The 16,751-nt window shown below is 37.6% G+C and overlaps 2 protein-coding genes across 2 annotated transcripts; one reads left to right on the forward strand and one right to left on the reverse strand.

The window, feature by feature from the left end:
- Positions 1-505: 505 nt before the first annotated feature.
- Positions 506-6,351, forward strand: LOC123919084 (kinesin-like protein KIN-8A). The gene is made up of 7 exons (XM_045971307.1): positions 506-1,248; positions 2,325-2,598; positions 3,128-3,178; positions 3,274-3,366; positions 3,458-3,823; positions 4,067-4,756; positions 5,810-6,351. Exons 1-7 carry the CDS (start codon positions 791-793, stop codon positions 5,846-5,848), a joined length of 1,971 nt encoding a protein of 656 aa, XP_045827263.1. The 5' UTR covers positions 506-790; the 3' UTR covers positions 5,849-6,351.
- Positions 6,352-10,164: 3,813 nt separating this feature from the next.
- LOC123914880 lies at positions 10,165-11,856 on the reverse strand. The gene has a single exon (XM_045966043.1). It carries the CDS (start codon positions 11,854-11,856, stop codon positions 10,165-10,167), a length of 1,692 nt encoding a protein of 563 aa, XP_045821999.1.
- Between the last annotated feature and the right edge of the window lie 4,895 nt (positions 11,857-16,751).

The raw sequence follows: 16,751 nt of genomic DNA on the forward strand, positions 1-16,751 counted from the left end.
TAAAAATTTAATGAGTCGAACTTTACAAGTTACGTTTATTTTAGGTTTCAATTTGGTCCCTTACGTTTTTACCGTTTGCATTAGTTAGTCATTTTCGTCAATTTTGTCACATGTGACAACCATTTTGCATATGTGGACAAACACGTGGACATTTGGACACACTGATAGGTGTATAGTTCAAATGGTGTTAGTGACAAAATTAAAGGAATGGAAACGTAATGAATCAAATTATACTTGAAGCCTAAATTAAATGTAAGAGAGTAGTTAAGTTTTTTTTTTTTTTTTTTTTTTTACAGATTTTATTTTTGACAATGAGATAGGAATCGAACCCATGATCTATAATATACTACTCAAACCCCTCATCATTAGACCAAACCCAGTGACGTTTTACTGATTTTGGGCCACTCTTTTGAGATATTGAAATTTGTTTATTTTTAGCAACTTATACTATCTTATTTTGATATCATTTTATATTTATAAATTAATTCAAGGGTTTAGTAAACATGTTTTACGATTATGGGTCACACTTGACCGTTACATACGAACAATTCAATTCAATACTGATACTAACCAGTAACGATAATTTTCTTTTTTTCTCCTCTTCCACAGACACTTTCCAATTTCATTTTCTAAATCTATTTCATTTAGCGGAAATTTCAATCGCCAACAACACTCTCTGAGATCGATCGTGTAACAATCACAAAAACGAGCTTTTAAAACCTAAATCTCAACTCATCGATTCAACCAAACTCTTCAACTTGATGAACAAATTTCAACAAGAAACATTACAATGCCAGTTTCAACTCGATCTCACACAAAGAACAATGCAAACCCTAATCAACAACAACAACAACCACATCAAAGTTTAAAGGAGAAATTGAAAGCCCTAACACTGTTATACGAGCAACACAACCTCAAGAACCGTTCTTTTAAGCCAGAACAAGAAGAGAATCATAAGGAAAACGTGAAGAACAATGTTGTGGCGGCTAGGAAGAAGCTTTCGTTGGTTGAAATGGAGAAAAATGGGAACAGGATAATGGTGTTTGTGAGAGTAAGGCCAATTGGGAAGAAGGAAAAGGAAACAGGTTCGAGGTGTTGTGTGAAGATTGTGAATCGTCGTGATGTTTATTTGACGGAATTCGCCAGTCCGGAGGATTATTTGAGGTTGAAGAGGATTCGCGGTGGTCATTTCACGTTTGATGCTTGCTTTCCTGATTCAGCTACTCAGCAGGAAGTTTATTCTATCTCGTGAGTTCAGTTTATTCATAATGTTCCTAATTTTGTCTATCTTACAAATATAGTATAATATGATCAAATTAAATGTATGTCATAGTTGATTTGATTTTTCCAACTGAGGTCTTTTTTATTTTTATGAAAATAAATTTAGATTAGGTGAGGCACACTACATGCCAGGTTAGGGAGAACCACTTACTTCACCAGTGGCGGATCCACAGCCCGGGCACTTGCCCAGGCTCCGGTATTTTTTTTTGGTATTTTAGGGGTTAGTTTAGGGCAAAACTGATATTTTTAGGGGTTAGTTTACTACAAAATTAAGATATTTTTGTTGAAAACTGTGATTTTTCAATGCCAAACTGAGATTTTTGTTTAAAACTGAGATTTTGCCCCCGGCTTTATAAATTATCTGGCTCTGCCGCTGGACTTCACTAAGGATTTACAGTGGAATTTAGGTATAACCTACCAACTGCAGAATTCCGGACAAAAACCCAACTACAACTGGAGTGAGTGAAAGGTCTAACCATATGTGCCAACCGTAATTGGTTCCAATTGAGGGCTTTGATATGGAAACTTTTCCTTCTCTTTTTTAATAAAATAAAAAAGAAGTAAGCTTAGTTTTCGTCCCTCTATGATTTTGGTCCAAATTTTCTAAATGTATGATCTTCTCGCCTATGCATTTTGAGGCTGAATTCTGATGATGTGACAAGTGAGGTGTTGATGTAACAACTTAGTAGACGATGCCGCTGTCTAGGTGTATTCTCAATAACCCTACCTATGCATTTTGAGGTCGAATCCGGATGATGTGACAACTGAAAACCGAGGTGTTTATACGATAATAAGTGCTTCTTTGCATTCATATAAATAAATGTTGTGATTATGGTTCACGAGTTAGATTGTTCTTTTAATATTGAGTATTTGTTACATTGTTGTATTGTATCTCTAGATCGTTCTTTTAATATTAAGTATTTGTTACACTGTTGCATCTCTGTTTGTTTTGGGTTCAGTGTGGCGCTTCTTTTGACAATTGCTGCATGCATTCTAAATCTTACTGCTCAAACGTTCATTTATATTTGACTTTGCATTATCAGAACCTCAGAACTTGTGGAAGCAGTTCTACAAGGGAAGAATGGGACAGTTTTCTGTTATGGTGCCACTGGAGCTGGAAAAACTTACACAATGCTTGGTACAATGGAAAGCCCAGGAGTGATGGTTTTGGCAATTAAGGATCTCTTCAGTAAAATCAGGACGAGAAGTTGTGATGGAACCCATGTTGTTCATCTGTCGTATCTTGAGGTTTATAATGAAACTGTAAGAGATTTGATTTCACCTGGAAGACCTCTGGTTTTGAGAGAAGATAAACAGGTCCATTTTCATAACTTAATAGTAATTTATTTATTTATTGAAAATAGCAATGGTCAAGAGAAAGGCTACTGATAATTCATGCCTGCTGAGTGACATGTTATGGTGACTGGCTCATGCCTTTGAAATTAATTGAATGATTTTTCTATGGTATTGGTTGATGCCAATAATCGTTTATGATGCGCCCACTGCAACCCCATGAAGCTGTAATCATAGATTGCATTGTTTTGCATTAGGCCCCAACAACTGCAATTCACCCACAACCGCCGCAATACCTCAGAATGTTCAATTTAAAACCTTTAGCCCATGCTTACTGTACATTTATAGAGCCCATCTATACTAGGTGTAAGGATTTCTTTTTACTTACCAAGTTATGTTTGTTCGTATTACACTAGCCATCTCCCTGTCAGATAAAATATATGGAAAGTGAATTTGTTGGTTATGAAGATATTGCTTGCTCAATAGACTCTCTTGTTTTCATTGCATCCCATTAAATTACTATCTGATTGGACATTGTCTAACTATATTACAGGGGATTGTGGCAGCAGGTCTTACACAATACCAAGCTTACTCCACTGATGAAGTAATATTCTGAACCATTCTGGTATATTGGAAGCTTAGATTGCTGTTTGAACCCTCATAGATATATATATTTTTACTTTGCTCCTGCTGCTTCAGGTAATGGCATTGCTTCAGCAAGGAAACCGTAACAGAACTACAGAACCAACTCGTGCAAATGAAACATCTTCACGTTCCCATGCTGTTTTGCAGGTACAATTTTGAAGGTTGTTTATGGAAAATAATGCAAAACCCCTGGCATGTTGTGATTGTGACTTGTGTTTATCTTATTTGTTACATTTAGGTTGTGGTTGAATACCGAGTTAGAGATGCTGCAATGAATATTGTTCACAGAGTGGGAAAGCTCTCATTGATTGATCTTGCAGGGTCAGAGAGAGCTCTTGCCACAGATCAAAGAACACTTAGATCTCTTGAGGGTGCCAACATTAACCGGTCACTTCTTGCATTAAGCAGCTGCATCAATGCTCTTGTAGAGGGCAAGAAGCACATTCCTTACCGAAATTCAAAACTTACTCAGCTTCTCAAAGATTCATTAGGAGGAACCTGCAACACTGTCATGATTGCAAACATAAGCCCGAGTAACCTTTCATTTGGTGAAACTCAAAACACCCTTCATTGGGCTGATAGAGCCAAGGAGATTCGAACAAAGGTTGATTCCTCTAACCATTTCTACCTTTCACTGACACAATAGTTTGATTTTTTGACTATTTTCTTAACGTTCTGTCATAAATTGTTGTTATACACATTAATATTTTGTTTTTCTGGAATAATATTTTGTTATACACTTTTTTGCTACTGCGTATGTTAACATATCAGTTCAAGGTACAAGGTACTCACTCTGTTGATGCTGAATGATGAAATGGAAACTGAAACCTATTATACATGGATGCAGGCAACTGATGCAAATGAGGATCTATTACCGATATCTGGGACAGAAATAGACCAGGCCAAGCTGGTACTTGAGCTGCAAAAGGAGAATCGTGAATTGCGAATGCATCTAGCATGCAAACAACAAAAACTCATGAAACTCCAAGCACAGTCCTTGACAGCATATTCTTCCCCAACACCACCATCAGCTTCATCTTTTCTTTCCACTCCCCCAACTTCAGTTCAACCAAATGAAAAACGAAGGGCTGGACGCTCTTTATTAACTGCAGCTTATCTTACTCCTGAGAACATGAACAAGGGAGAGGCGATAGCCATCACTGTCAGAACACTTTATCAAAAAGTGAAATCTCTGGAGTCAAAGATAGAGAGAATGAAAAAGGATCACAGTTTGCAGATAAAGCAGAAAGATGACGTTATTCGTGAGCTTTCACAAAAAAGTGGGAGAAAAGTAGCGGCAGCAGGGGAAGTAGGGAAGAGAGTGGTAACCAGGTCTAGCATTCGGCCAAAGAATGTAAACACAGGTGAGTTAAAGAGTCCAAGTCATCGTTTTCGATCACCACTACCAATGGCCAAGAAACGAAGCTTTTGGGACATAACTGCTGCTAACAGCCCATCAGTTGCTACATTAAATGGGAGAAAAACAAGAAGCCATGTCATTTCTGAACCTACTGCAAACCCATCCATGCTTCTTCAGGTCTGTTGTTTCTTCTTTTCCAACCACTATAAAGCACAAACATCTCTCCAAACTATCGTGTTGCATGTCACTCATGTCTTAGAAACAAACATTTCTGGGGCATGCCTCACTCGTCTAACACCCCTTAACAATGTTGTAAAACATATATACTTTCAGCTTGGATGCATCCCAGTCACCACTTGGACACGAGCCAATAGAATCGGTAGAAACCTACTTTGACTGAACACTTCTTATTCTTATTCACTCCTAACATAACAAAAAGTATAACTTTATAAAAAACTCAACTTATATTATATTTGAAATTTAAAAAATAAAATCAATTGATATATATGAGGCACATAGCCTTTATTCATTGAAATGTGAAGTCATATATATGTCATTTTGAGGCTAATCATCTTAAAACTTAACTAGTTGTTTTAACTATATTTGCGTATTATTTTTTGTAAGGACTTCATTGCGAAATGATCACTCGGTCCTAGTATACTTTTATTTAGGATCATTATCATGTTAAATTTATATCTTATCTTCTGATTATTTTCCGTAAGGTTTCATGTGAAAATAAGCTTATTTCCAAGTTACCTTATCTTACCTTTTATTTAGAAAGCAAATATATAAATCTTATTTGTATGTGCGGTATCTAAGTGTCCTTTTTTTTTTTTTTGATAAGCAGTATCTAAGTTTCCTTTATTTAGGACATTCATTGCGCTACAGTATCTGTATCTATGTCGTGTCTAATGCCCGCCCGTGAAAGAGTCAGTGATTCATAGCTCCCAACTTATTACATTTTTTTACTTGCATGCTTTAATGGTAAATTGATAATAAACATGACAATATAAATAAAAATGTCTTATCTTGTAATGTCCAATTGAGAGATGATGGTTCTTAATTACATTATTGAAATCCTTTTTAACCTTTTTAAAAACAGAATGCCCCTCTCATTTGCATTTGCCACTGTTAGAGCATACCAGTTTCTTCCTTATCTGGCTGATCCAGCTCACTTGATGCTGAGGCATCTTGTTGTCTTTAACCTTACTTGTTCGTTACATTTTTCAGCCAGGTTTTGCTCGTCAAAAGGGAAATATTTGGAAGTGATCTAGGGAGTAGTAGAAGAAGTTCAAGGACAGAATAGAACCCATATATGACCGAAGATCTGGTATTTTTGTAAGATCTTGAACTGGTTGTAGCACATATTATGAATGAGATCATTGTCGCTTCCATTTTTAAGTGTCTGCTCGTGTAAATGAGTTATGCAATGATAGGTTCTTTAGGCGTAGTTAGCAGTAGGACCGGAGGGTTCTTTTACATGCTTATTCACAGATTTGGATTCCAAGCAGTCAAAATCTCATGCATTCGGTACATCAGTGGCAGTTCGATGAAGTTGGATGGAGCAGGATTTTGATTTTTAATCTAAAATGCCTGCATGAGATTTTTTTTGGTCTTAGATGAAGTGGTAATCCACTGAAATTAAACTCATATAATTTTGAGATCCCGGATCACGAAGTCCGGCCTAACAATTTTGGCATTTTTGCCAGTTGTGCTAGAACTTATGGGACTGCATGAGATTTTTACTGCATACAATACAATTCCTTTATTCACCACCTCCCTTAAACTATATTAAGTTTTGAGGCTTTTGGAGAAAAGTCCAAAATCGTTATTATCATTAGTGTATATTTTGGTAATTTTTTTTTTTTTTGTGTATTATTACATTCATTTTTTCTTATTTGATTTGAGTTGGTATATTAACGTTCCAGCTCAACAGTTTCAACAAGATTACCGTTATGAACAAGGATTATTATTGTTGAAAAGAGTAGTTTCTGGTTGTTATGACAAGATTAAAGTAGGTTTTATTATGGTACGTTAATGAGTGATTTTAGTTCAACGAAGTAAGTGATGTACATATTTAAAATGTTTTGTAATAAGAAATGTAAGCATTGTTGATTCAAAAAAGAAAAAGAAATGTAAGGTATTGCATCACAATTTATTTTTGAATAATCATTGTATGACAATCTTTCGGAAGATGGTGATTATTTGATGATTATTCGAAAATCTATTGGAACATATAACACTGTTTTGTTATTTTTTTTCTTCTTTTTTTGAGGTATTGTTTTTTTTGTTTAGCTGGACATCGAACCCAAAACCTATATCCCTCACCACTAGACCAAATCTAGCGGCTTGAGGTATTGTTTTTGTTGACAAAGGAATATTGTTATTACCATATAAATAAAGGTGTGAACAATGAGATTATTGGATTTGATCCAGCAGAGGCCAGTTATCCATAATATGATATCGCAGACCAATTTTTGATTTTTTTTTTATAAGAGCCACAATGGAGATATTCATTTTTTAGTACTTAATTGGGTCTCACGTCTACACATTACTTATTTATAATTTTTTAATAATGGCTAAAAACCATAAAAACGACTACAAACACTAAAATTGGCCAAAACCATAAAAACGACCCTAAAATTGGTCAATAACCATAAAAACGACTACAAACACTAAAATTGGCCAAAAACAATAAAAACGACTACATACACTAAAATTGCCAAAAACCATAAAAACGACTACAAACACCAAAATTGCCCAAAAACCCAAATATCGACCCTAAAATAGGCCAAAAACCATAAAAACGACTACAAACAATAAAATTGGCCAAAAACCATAAAAACGACTACAAACACTAAAATTGCCCAAAAACCGTAAAAACGACTATAAACACTAAAATTAGCCAAAAACCAAAAAAACGACCCTAAAATTGGCCAAAAACTATAAATACGACTACAAACACTAAAATTGACCAAAGCCCATAAAAACGATTACAAACACTAAAATTGCCCAAAAACCCAAATATCGACCCTAAAATAGGCCAAAAATCATAAAAACGACTAAAAACACTAAAATTAGCCAAAAACCATAAAAACGACCCTAAAATTGGTCAATAACCATAAAAACGACTACAAACACTAAAATTTGCCAAAAACTATAAAAACGACTACATACACTAAAATAGCCAAAAACCATAAAAACGACTACAAACACCAAAATTGCCCAAATACCCAAATATCGACCCTAAAATAGGCCAAAAACCATAAAAATGACTACAAACAATAAAATTGGCCAAAAACCATAAAAACGACAAAAAACAACAAAATTGGCCAAAAACCCAAATATCGACCCTAAAATAGGCCAAAAACCATAAAAACGACTACAAACAATAAAATTGGCCAAAAACCATAAAAACGACTTCAAACACTAAAATTGGCCAACAACCATAAAAACGACTATAAACACTAATTTTGGCCAAAAACCATAAAAACGACCCTAAAACAGGCCAAAAACCATAAAAACGACTACAAACACTAAAATTGGCCAACAACCATAAAAACGACTATAAACACTAATTTTGGCCAAAAACCATAAAAACGACCCTAAAATAGGCCAAAAACCATAAAAACAACTACAAACTCTAAAATTGGCCAAAAACCATAAACACGACAAAAAACAACAAAATTGGCCAAAAACCCAAATATCGACCCTAAAACAGGCCAAAAACCATAAAAACGACTGCAAACACTAAAATAGTACAAAAACCATAAAAACAACTACAAACACTAATTTTGGCCAAAAACCATAAAAACGACCCTAAAATAGGCCAAAAACCATAAAAACAACTACAAACTCTAAAATAGGCCAAAAACCATAAAAACGACTACAACCACTAAAATTGGCCAAAAACCATAAATACGACTATTGAAATTCTGGCACACTAGTGTTAAGATGTTGTACTCAACGCTTCACCACTATAATACACTTTTAATGCGTGAATCAATGATCCAACATCCAACCGCGCATACACAAGGAATAATAAACTAAACAAACTGAAAGTAAATTAACACGGTAATTTGTTAACCCAGTTCAGCATAAGCCTACTCTGGGGGATACCAATCCAGGAGTGAATCCACTATGATAGTATTAGTTTGAAGCCCTCAATAAACTTCCCGTTTATGACTTCTCACCTAATCACCACCCGTGCTATATTCTACCTAAGACACACCTAGGTATGAGAACCTCCGCTCACCTCCTCTTGACCACAGCCACTGTGATCGTACAATTCTAGATTTAATAGGTGAAGACACACTTCATAAAACACTCACACCACTTTCGTGCTTAAAAGCTTTGGAATGGTATACACACACTATCTCCTTGCTTAGAAGCTCCAGAGATATTACAATGCACAGACACACAGTTCCTAGTCTAGTGGAAAATCAACACAAGACTTAGAACACAATAGACACAATACTAAAACCTAAACTCACGCTTTGTAAGACTCAAATCTGGTTTTAGTGACTTGAACAATGGTGTCAACATTCTTTAAATAACCTTCACTAGCACAGGCTAGGTCTTCAATTAGGCTTCAATAGCACAGCATGATTAAAGGTTCCTTCAAGGAATAATCTTCAATTAAAATGTTTTGTTTCCTTAACTTGAAGATCTGATTAGCAAACAAAACTTGATCACGAGATCCATTATTAATTATACGTGACAGCGCTCCTTATCACAAACGAACATTTATTATGGATTCCATATTTAGAACATAGGCGCGAGATCTCAACATACACAAGTCCGGCCTACTGGATGTGGTATCCAATGTTGAAGCATTGTACCCAACATCTTGCTTATACTGGATGGTGGAAGCATGTAGTTCCACATCAAGACGGATCACATGTTTTAGCAAAATGAGGCCAACCATACAACGCCAACAATCTCCCCCTTTGGCAATTTTTGGCTAAAACATCCTAAGATTATTTCAACCTTTCTAGAGAGATACACAAGCTACCTTTCTTCAACTCAACATAGGTACACAGTCATGAAGTAAAGTAGAACAGTTTAACATGCTTGTTTTAATAACCCCTCATATAAAAAATAGCATATTTATCATGTATCAAATTAGAACTTCAGAGGCATGCAACAGCGGAAGGATAAGCACAAGAGCCTCACAGGAATTTTCCAATAGAGAGTATAAGATTCTCATAAAAGAAACACTGGGGAAAAATAAATTCCCTCAAAGCTGAGAAAAATGAATTCTCAGGGACAGATGATGCTTCAACATGCAGTAGCACATCGTGTGCTAAGTAGAAAAATATTGCTCCCCCTCAATAGTAGAAGCGAGTACCAAGATCTTACTCCCCCTTAGTTCATGGCACATGCATAAAATAATATTCAGATGATCCAGCATCTGATGGCACATGCAAGGGTCATACTAGTTTCTCCCCCTTTTTAGCCACAAAATAGACAAAATGGGAACAAATAATATCCAAAGGCAGTGCAAATAGGTGCTAAATTCAGGGCTCAGCCCACAGACTTGCAAAACACAAAAAAAATCCAGAAAAAGATAAAACACATCAGAATTACACAGAAGCACTTGGGGAGGAATCACTTTCTTCTCCTTCAGCATCTGAGTCAGCTTCTTCTTCAGCACTAGTGTCATCATCACCTGCATCAGCTACTTGAGCTGCAGCCTCTTCAACCCTGAGAGCATGTATCATTCTTTCAAACTGCAACTTCTTTTCATCTAACTCCTTACAGTTTGCTTCCAGCATTGCAATCATCTCCTTCCTTGTCATAGGAGTATCAGCAGCAGCATTTGATGGTCCAACAATATCTGGAGCATGCTGTTTACTGTACAGCTTCTGATGAATGGCCAGAGGAGTTGCCCTTTTCTTAGCAGTCTCACCCTCATGCCTTATATTAGGACGTTGGGACAAGATGATGTCACAGATCAAAGTTGGAAATGCAATGGGTTGCTTTGTGACAGAAGTCTTAGCATGCTGCACAACTTGATTGAAGATATATTGACCAGCATCAAATTTAGTACCAGTACCAATCATATAAATGAGCTTACCCAGATTTGTAGCAATATCAGAAGCATGAGTAGTAGGAACCCAGTTGACAAATGCAATACGATTCAGGATAGCATACTTTTGGGTCAGCTTCACTGCAGGTACCTTCTCCTTCTTTGGCCAGGTTTTCACCTTTTCAGCTGTGATAGTTTTGCAGACCACATTGTCAGATACCTCTATGTCAGGATGAGGATCATCAGCATTACCCAGCACCTTGTTGATCACACTTGGAGAGAATGTCACACATTTTCCTCGAACATATACCTTCTGAAATTCTTTGTCCAAGGGATTGTCACACCCTATAGGAATGTTGACAACAAACTCCCTAACCAGCTTCTCATAGCAAGAGCCTAAGCCCCACACCGTTTTGATCAATCCAGCATCATTGATCAAGCTCACAATCTCTTCACACTCTAGAATATCCTTGCCTAGTTCCCTCTCCAAAGCCAATCTTCTTCTGCATATTATTCCCCATCGTTGAGCATAAGATGGAAGATGAAATGAAACATTGTCACAAGGGAAGTCTTCAGTGTCAGGAGCAGCAGCTTGAGGCATGGCCTTCTTAGCAGACATAGCCTTCTTAGCAGGAGGTTTGATGCTTGAGTCATTCTTTTCAGCTTCAAAATCAGAGTCACTTGATGGTGCACTCTTCCTTTTCAGCACACCCTTTTTCTTCTCAGGAGGAGGTATAGACTTGCTCCAACTTTTCTTAGGACCATACTTGACAGGCTTCAGAGTAGTATCCTTTGTTTTCTTGGTGACAACAGGGGTAGTGGTAACAGCAGGTGCAGGTGTAGTGGTCCTGCTTCTCAGTCTTCTCCCAATTCCTTTCTGAGTAGGTGGAGGTTGCAGATCTTCTTCAGAGGGGACATCATCAACATCCACTATGTCCTGTTCTTCATTGGTGGTTTTCTCAGAATCCTCACCAGCTTCATTTTCTGGCTCAGAATCAGCCACATGTTCAGGAGTACTTTCTTTGTTTACTTCCTCTTCAGTGGAAGCTTCAGAATTAGATCCACTGTCAAACGACCCAGTGGCAGTGTTAGCATGTGGGCTAGAACCTCCTTTGGATGCTTCAACATCCTTCTCAGCATCAGTTGGTATAGAGGGTGGCTCAACATCGGTTGGCACATCGGTTACAACAACCTTTTCTTGAGGTTTTTCAGCAACATCAGTTATGACATTCGTGGGAACTGTCATATTCTCAGGAACACTAGGATTATTGCTCACAAAAACATTCTCAGCAATATTTTGGGTTTTTCCTAGGGTTTCAACAGAACTAGGGTTTTTCCTAGGGTTTCAATAACCATAAAAACGACTACAAACACTAAAATTGGCCAAAAACCATAAAAACGACTACAAACACCAAAATTGGCCAAAAACCCATATATCGACCCTAAAATAGGCCAAAAACCATAAAAACGACTACAAACACTAAAATTGGCCAAAACCATAAAAACGACCCTAAAATTGGCCAAAAACCATAAAAACGACCATAAAATAGGCCAAAAACCATAAAAACGACTACATACACTAAAATAGCCAAAAACCATAAAAACGACCCTAAAATTGGTCAATAACCATAAAAACGACTACAAACACTAAAATTGGCCAACAACCATAAAAACGACTATAAACACTAATGAAATTCCTGGCACACAGTGGACAGGTGTTGCTCAAGGTGTAGCAACACTTGTCTGTTGTAGACAGATGTTGTTACGGGTGCGCCAACACTTGTCTATAAACAGAGCAAATAATATAAAACAATACAAACAGTAAAGTAAATGACACACGAGAGTTGTTAACCCAGTTCAGCCTAAAGCCTACTCTGGGGGATACCAATCCAGGAATGAAGTCCACTATCAGCAGTATTACTTCGAAGCTAAACTCACCCGTTTACAACTTCTCACTTAATCACTACCCAATGACACTTCTACCTAGGAACTCCTAGATATGAGACCCCGTCCCAATTCCCACCTTAGCAACACAGACAGCGCTGCTATTCAATTTCACGATCACAACAGGTGGAGACACACTCCTAAGAAACTAGGATTCACTCTTGCTTAAAAGCTTGCGAGTAAACCACACAACACAATAGAACAATCTCCGTACTTCAAAGCTTAGGAGAAGTTCACACTTACAACTCAATAAACTCAGGTCCTAAGCTTGCATCAATGAGACACAAGAAAGGCTCACAATTAACACTCTAAAATCCCTAAAAACACACGCTTTGTAATACACGATTTTAGATACTTGAAACCATATGCTTGCCTTCGTATTTATAGCAGTAGAATGACTTGGGCTTCAAGACAAAATTAGGGCTTCTAGAATTGCGGCAGCTGTGATATATTTTTGAAAACAATAGTTATATTTTTGAACCGCAAAAATATATTTTCCAAAAATATAATTCCTTTGGAAAATAAAACTAGGGTTTGGCTGCCTCATGAAACACATTAAACACGTGTGCCTTCCTCTGTAAGAAACCTTGAAACAATTCTTCAAACAGATCTTCAAAAGATTGAGTAGAAAATAATAACATCTAGCTGGCGCGCGTAGAACAGAGTCAGGTGTTGTTCCAAAGTGTCCCAACATTTGTCATAACACTTGGGGTCAGCACATTTGTCTCAACACTTGGCTAAAATATGTTTTTGCAAAATGTAGCCAATATACAAAAACCCAACAATCTCCCCCTTTGGCAAATTTTGGCTAAAACAATATTAGACCAGTATATAGAGAGATACAGTATTACCTTTCCTTTGAGTCAACATGATCACACAACTAGGAAAGAAAGTAACACATAATAAAACTACTTCCAAGAGAGATAAGTAGCATCAGAGGCAATGCAACAACGGAATAAAAACACAACTAGCCTCATGGAACAACACAAGGGAGAAATAAACTCCCAATAGTAGATGCTAAGAAGTAGGAGAAATAAACTCCTAATAGTTTAACGCGCATCCATACACCATAAGAACAACAGGGAAAAATAAATTCCCATAAACATCTGAGAAAAATAAATTCTCAGTCATAGTGGATAGTGGACTCAATAGTCAGGTGCCATAACACTTGGCACAACATTTGTCATCAAACATATTCAGGCGATCAAGAGATAATATCACTCACACTCCCCCTGAATTCATGCATACATACACCAGATTGGAAAGAATATTCACTACTCCCCCTCAGTACATGCATATTACTCACACTCCCCCTCAATACGAGCATACGAGCATTAGCACAAAAACAGTCACCAGATGTGAGAACATCTGTCCACACACTTGGCACACACGCACACTACTCCCCCTTTTTAGCCACAATTTTGACAAACATCATGCATAGGAAATCATAGGGTAGCAGACAATAGAAGTGTCAGGGTGCAATTATTACAGACCATAGAGCACACACAGGTGCTAGAAATCCAGGGCCTTTCCCATAAAGGAGCAACAAAAGAAACACCAAAAGTACATTAGAAACAAATATAAGGAAACATCAGAAATCATATTGAAGAACTTTCATCAGAGTCCTCCATCACATCCTCAGAGCCATCCTCAGAGCCACTAGTTCCTTCTCCTTCTAGTCCATCAGGCTCACCCTCAGCAGTCTCAGCAGCCTCCTCAGCCTTGAGGGCCTCAATCACACGATCTATTTTCAGTTTTCTGGCCTCAAGAGCTCTGCTAGTCTCAGTAAGATCAGCAATCATCTGCTTCCTTGAAAGTAGACCAGCCTGGACAGATGTGCCAACACCTACTGCAGCATTTGTCCCATCCAGCAGTCTCTGCTCAATAACCAACACCCCTTTCCTTTTGCAAGGAACATCAGTACTCCTTAGTATATCTGGGTGTTGCTCAAGGATGATATTGCATAGCAGAGTAGGGAGAGCAACTGGCTTCTCAACAGCAGGTCAAAGCATGACTTAAAGTTTCTTGAAAGAAATAAGATCCATAATCAAATTTGGCCTTGGTACCCACATCATATATGAACTTTCCTAATCCTCTGGCTACATCACCTGAATGGGTTGTAGGGACCCAATTGTGTGCAGCTATCCTATTCAGAACAGCATAAAATGGAGAGAGGGATGTTGCAGCCAACTTTGCCTTGCTTGGCCATACCTTAATCCTGCCACCTGTGAGGACCTTGCAGACCTCATTGTCTGTGACTTTTAGAGGAGCCACTTCTTCAGAATCCCTTTGCAAATATTGGTTGATCACAGTTGGAGAGAACTTAACACATTTACCACGAACAAATACCTGCCTGTATTCAGGACTTGCAGGATCATTACAGTTTGCAGCCACATTAATCAAAAACTCTTTGACAAGCCTATCATAGCACTTGTCCAACCCAACCACAGTTTTCATTAATCCAGCATACTCAAGAGCTTCAACCACACTTGGACATTCAAGAATATCATTCTTCAAATTCCTTTCCAGGGCTAACCTCCTGTGATACACATACTTCCATCTTGCAGACCCATTTTCTAGATGGAATGAGACATTATCCAGAGGAGCATAGGGAACAGTTTGAGGAACCTTCTTCCTTCCTATACTCTTCCTAGATGTGCTGCCAGATGCAGCAACATCTGTCTCTGGCTCAAAATCAGAGTCACTATTTGGTGGAGCTTTTCTCTTCTTAGTTTCAGTCCTAGGAACCACTTTACTGACAGGTTTTGGAGGTCCATACAGAGGCTTTTTACCAGTATCTTTTCTAGCCTTAGAAGGTTTGGGTGTTTGGACAGGTGTGTTAGCAGTCTCTACACCTTTACCAGCCCTACTTCTAGTCCTCCTAGCCACACTAGCTTCAGAATTTGCAGGAATAGACTTTTCACTCACAGTTGTTTCATTAACAATTACAACCTCAGGATTTTCAGGAACAACCAGATGTGTCAACATTCTCTTCTGCAGGATTAATGACAGGTGTAGGAACATCACTTGATGGCAATGGATCATTATACAGTTCAGACATTGTATAGGCCCTTCTTGATTCAGTTCGCGATTTCTTGCTCTTCTTCTTCGTTTTCTTAATTGACGCGGAGGGAGATGAAGGATTTATACTCGTTCGTGATGATTTTTCCTTCTTTGAAACTGATTTTCTTCTCATCGTTGGACTTGTGGAAGGTACGGTGTTGAGAGGAACAGCGTCAATCACCAATTTTTGAAGCGATGGAATAGCATCTGTCTTCGTTGGTGAGGATTTTGCAGAGTTAGACATAGTGAGTAAAATGAGGTGAAATTTGTGATTGAAGAAGATGGAAGTTGAACGTTTTCTGAGAAAATACAAAGTGGAAGTTGAGTTGATTTGTGTGAGAGAGAAAAGAAGATGAGAAGTTTGCGTGAAGATAGGTTGGTTTTGAAAAACCAATAATAACTCCCTTAAGTTAGCGTGCACCAAAAGTGGGAGAGAGAAATCAGCTGCTGCACGCTCTTCATGCAGTAACTGCTATTGATTTTCAAAAAGGCAAATTCCTAATTTGCCCCTCAATCTTTCAAATTGACTTGCGTCCAAAGCTTTAGTAAAAATGTCTGCTAATTGTTCTTCAGATGCAATGTGCTCAAGTGTAACAATTTTTTCTTCTACAAGCTCTCTTATAAAATGATGGCGTATATCAATGTGCTTAGTCCTACTATGCTGAATAGGATTTTTAGAGATATTGATAGCACTCAGATTATCACAGTAAAGTGTCATGACATCTTGCTCAACACTATACTCCTTCAACATTTGTCTCATCCATAACAATTGAGAGCAACTACTACCAGCTGCTATATATTCTGCCTCAGCTGTGGATAGAGACACACTATTCTGCTTCTTACTAAACCAAGATACTAGATTGTTTCCCAAGAAGAAACATGCACCAAAGGTGCTTTTCCTATCATCAGCACTTCCGGCCCAATCTGCATCACAGTATCCAATTAAGGTAGAATCATTACCATGAGAGTATAAAATTCCATATCCACACGTTCCATTGACATATTTGAAGATTCTCTTTACTTGAGTCAGATGACTCATCTTGGGTTCAGATTGATATCTAGCACAAACTCCAACTGCAAACATGATATCAGGCCTGCTAGCAGTGAGATATAGCAAGCTCCCAATCATACTTC

Source organism: Trifolium pratense, linkage group LG3, assembly GCF_020283565.1.
Source record: "Trifolium pratense cultivar HEN17-A07 linkage group LG3, ARS_RC_1.1, whole genome shotgun sequence".
NCBI classification, from domain to species: Eukaryota; Viridiplantae; Streptophyta; class Magnoliopsida; order Fabales; family Fabaceae; genus Trifolium; species Trifolium pratense.

Coding starts and splice junctions, on each gene's coding strand:
- LOC123914880 (XM_045966043.1), bottom strand. CDS start 11,856: ATGACAGTTCCCACGAATGTCATAACTGATGTTGCTGAAAAACCTCAA.
- LOC123919084 (XM_045971307.1), top strand. CDS start 791: ATGCCAGTTTCAACTCGATCTCACACAAAGAACAATGCAAACCCTAAT. Junction 1,249..2,324: donor CAGGAAGTTTATTCTATCTC/GTGAGTTCAGTT, acceptor TTGCATTATCAG/AACCTCAGAACTTGTGGAAG. Junction 3,179..3,273: donor AAGCTTACTCCACTGATGAA/GTAATATTCTGA, acceptor CTGCTGCTTCAG/GTAATGGCATTGCTTCAGCA.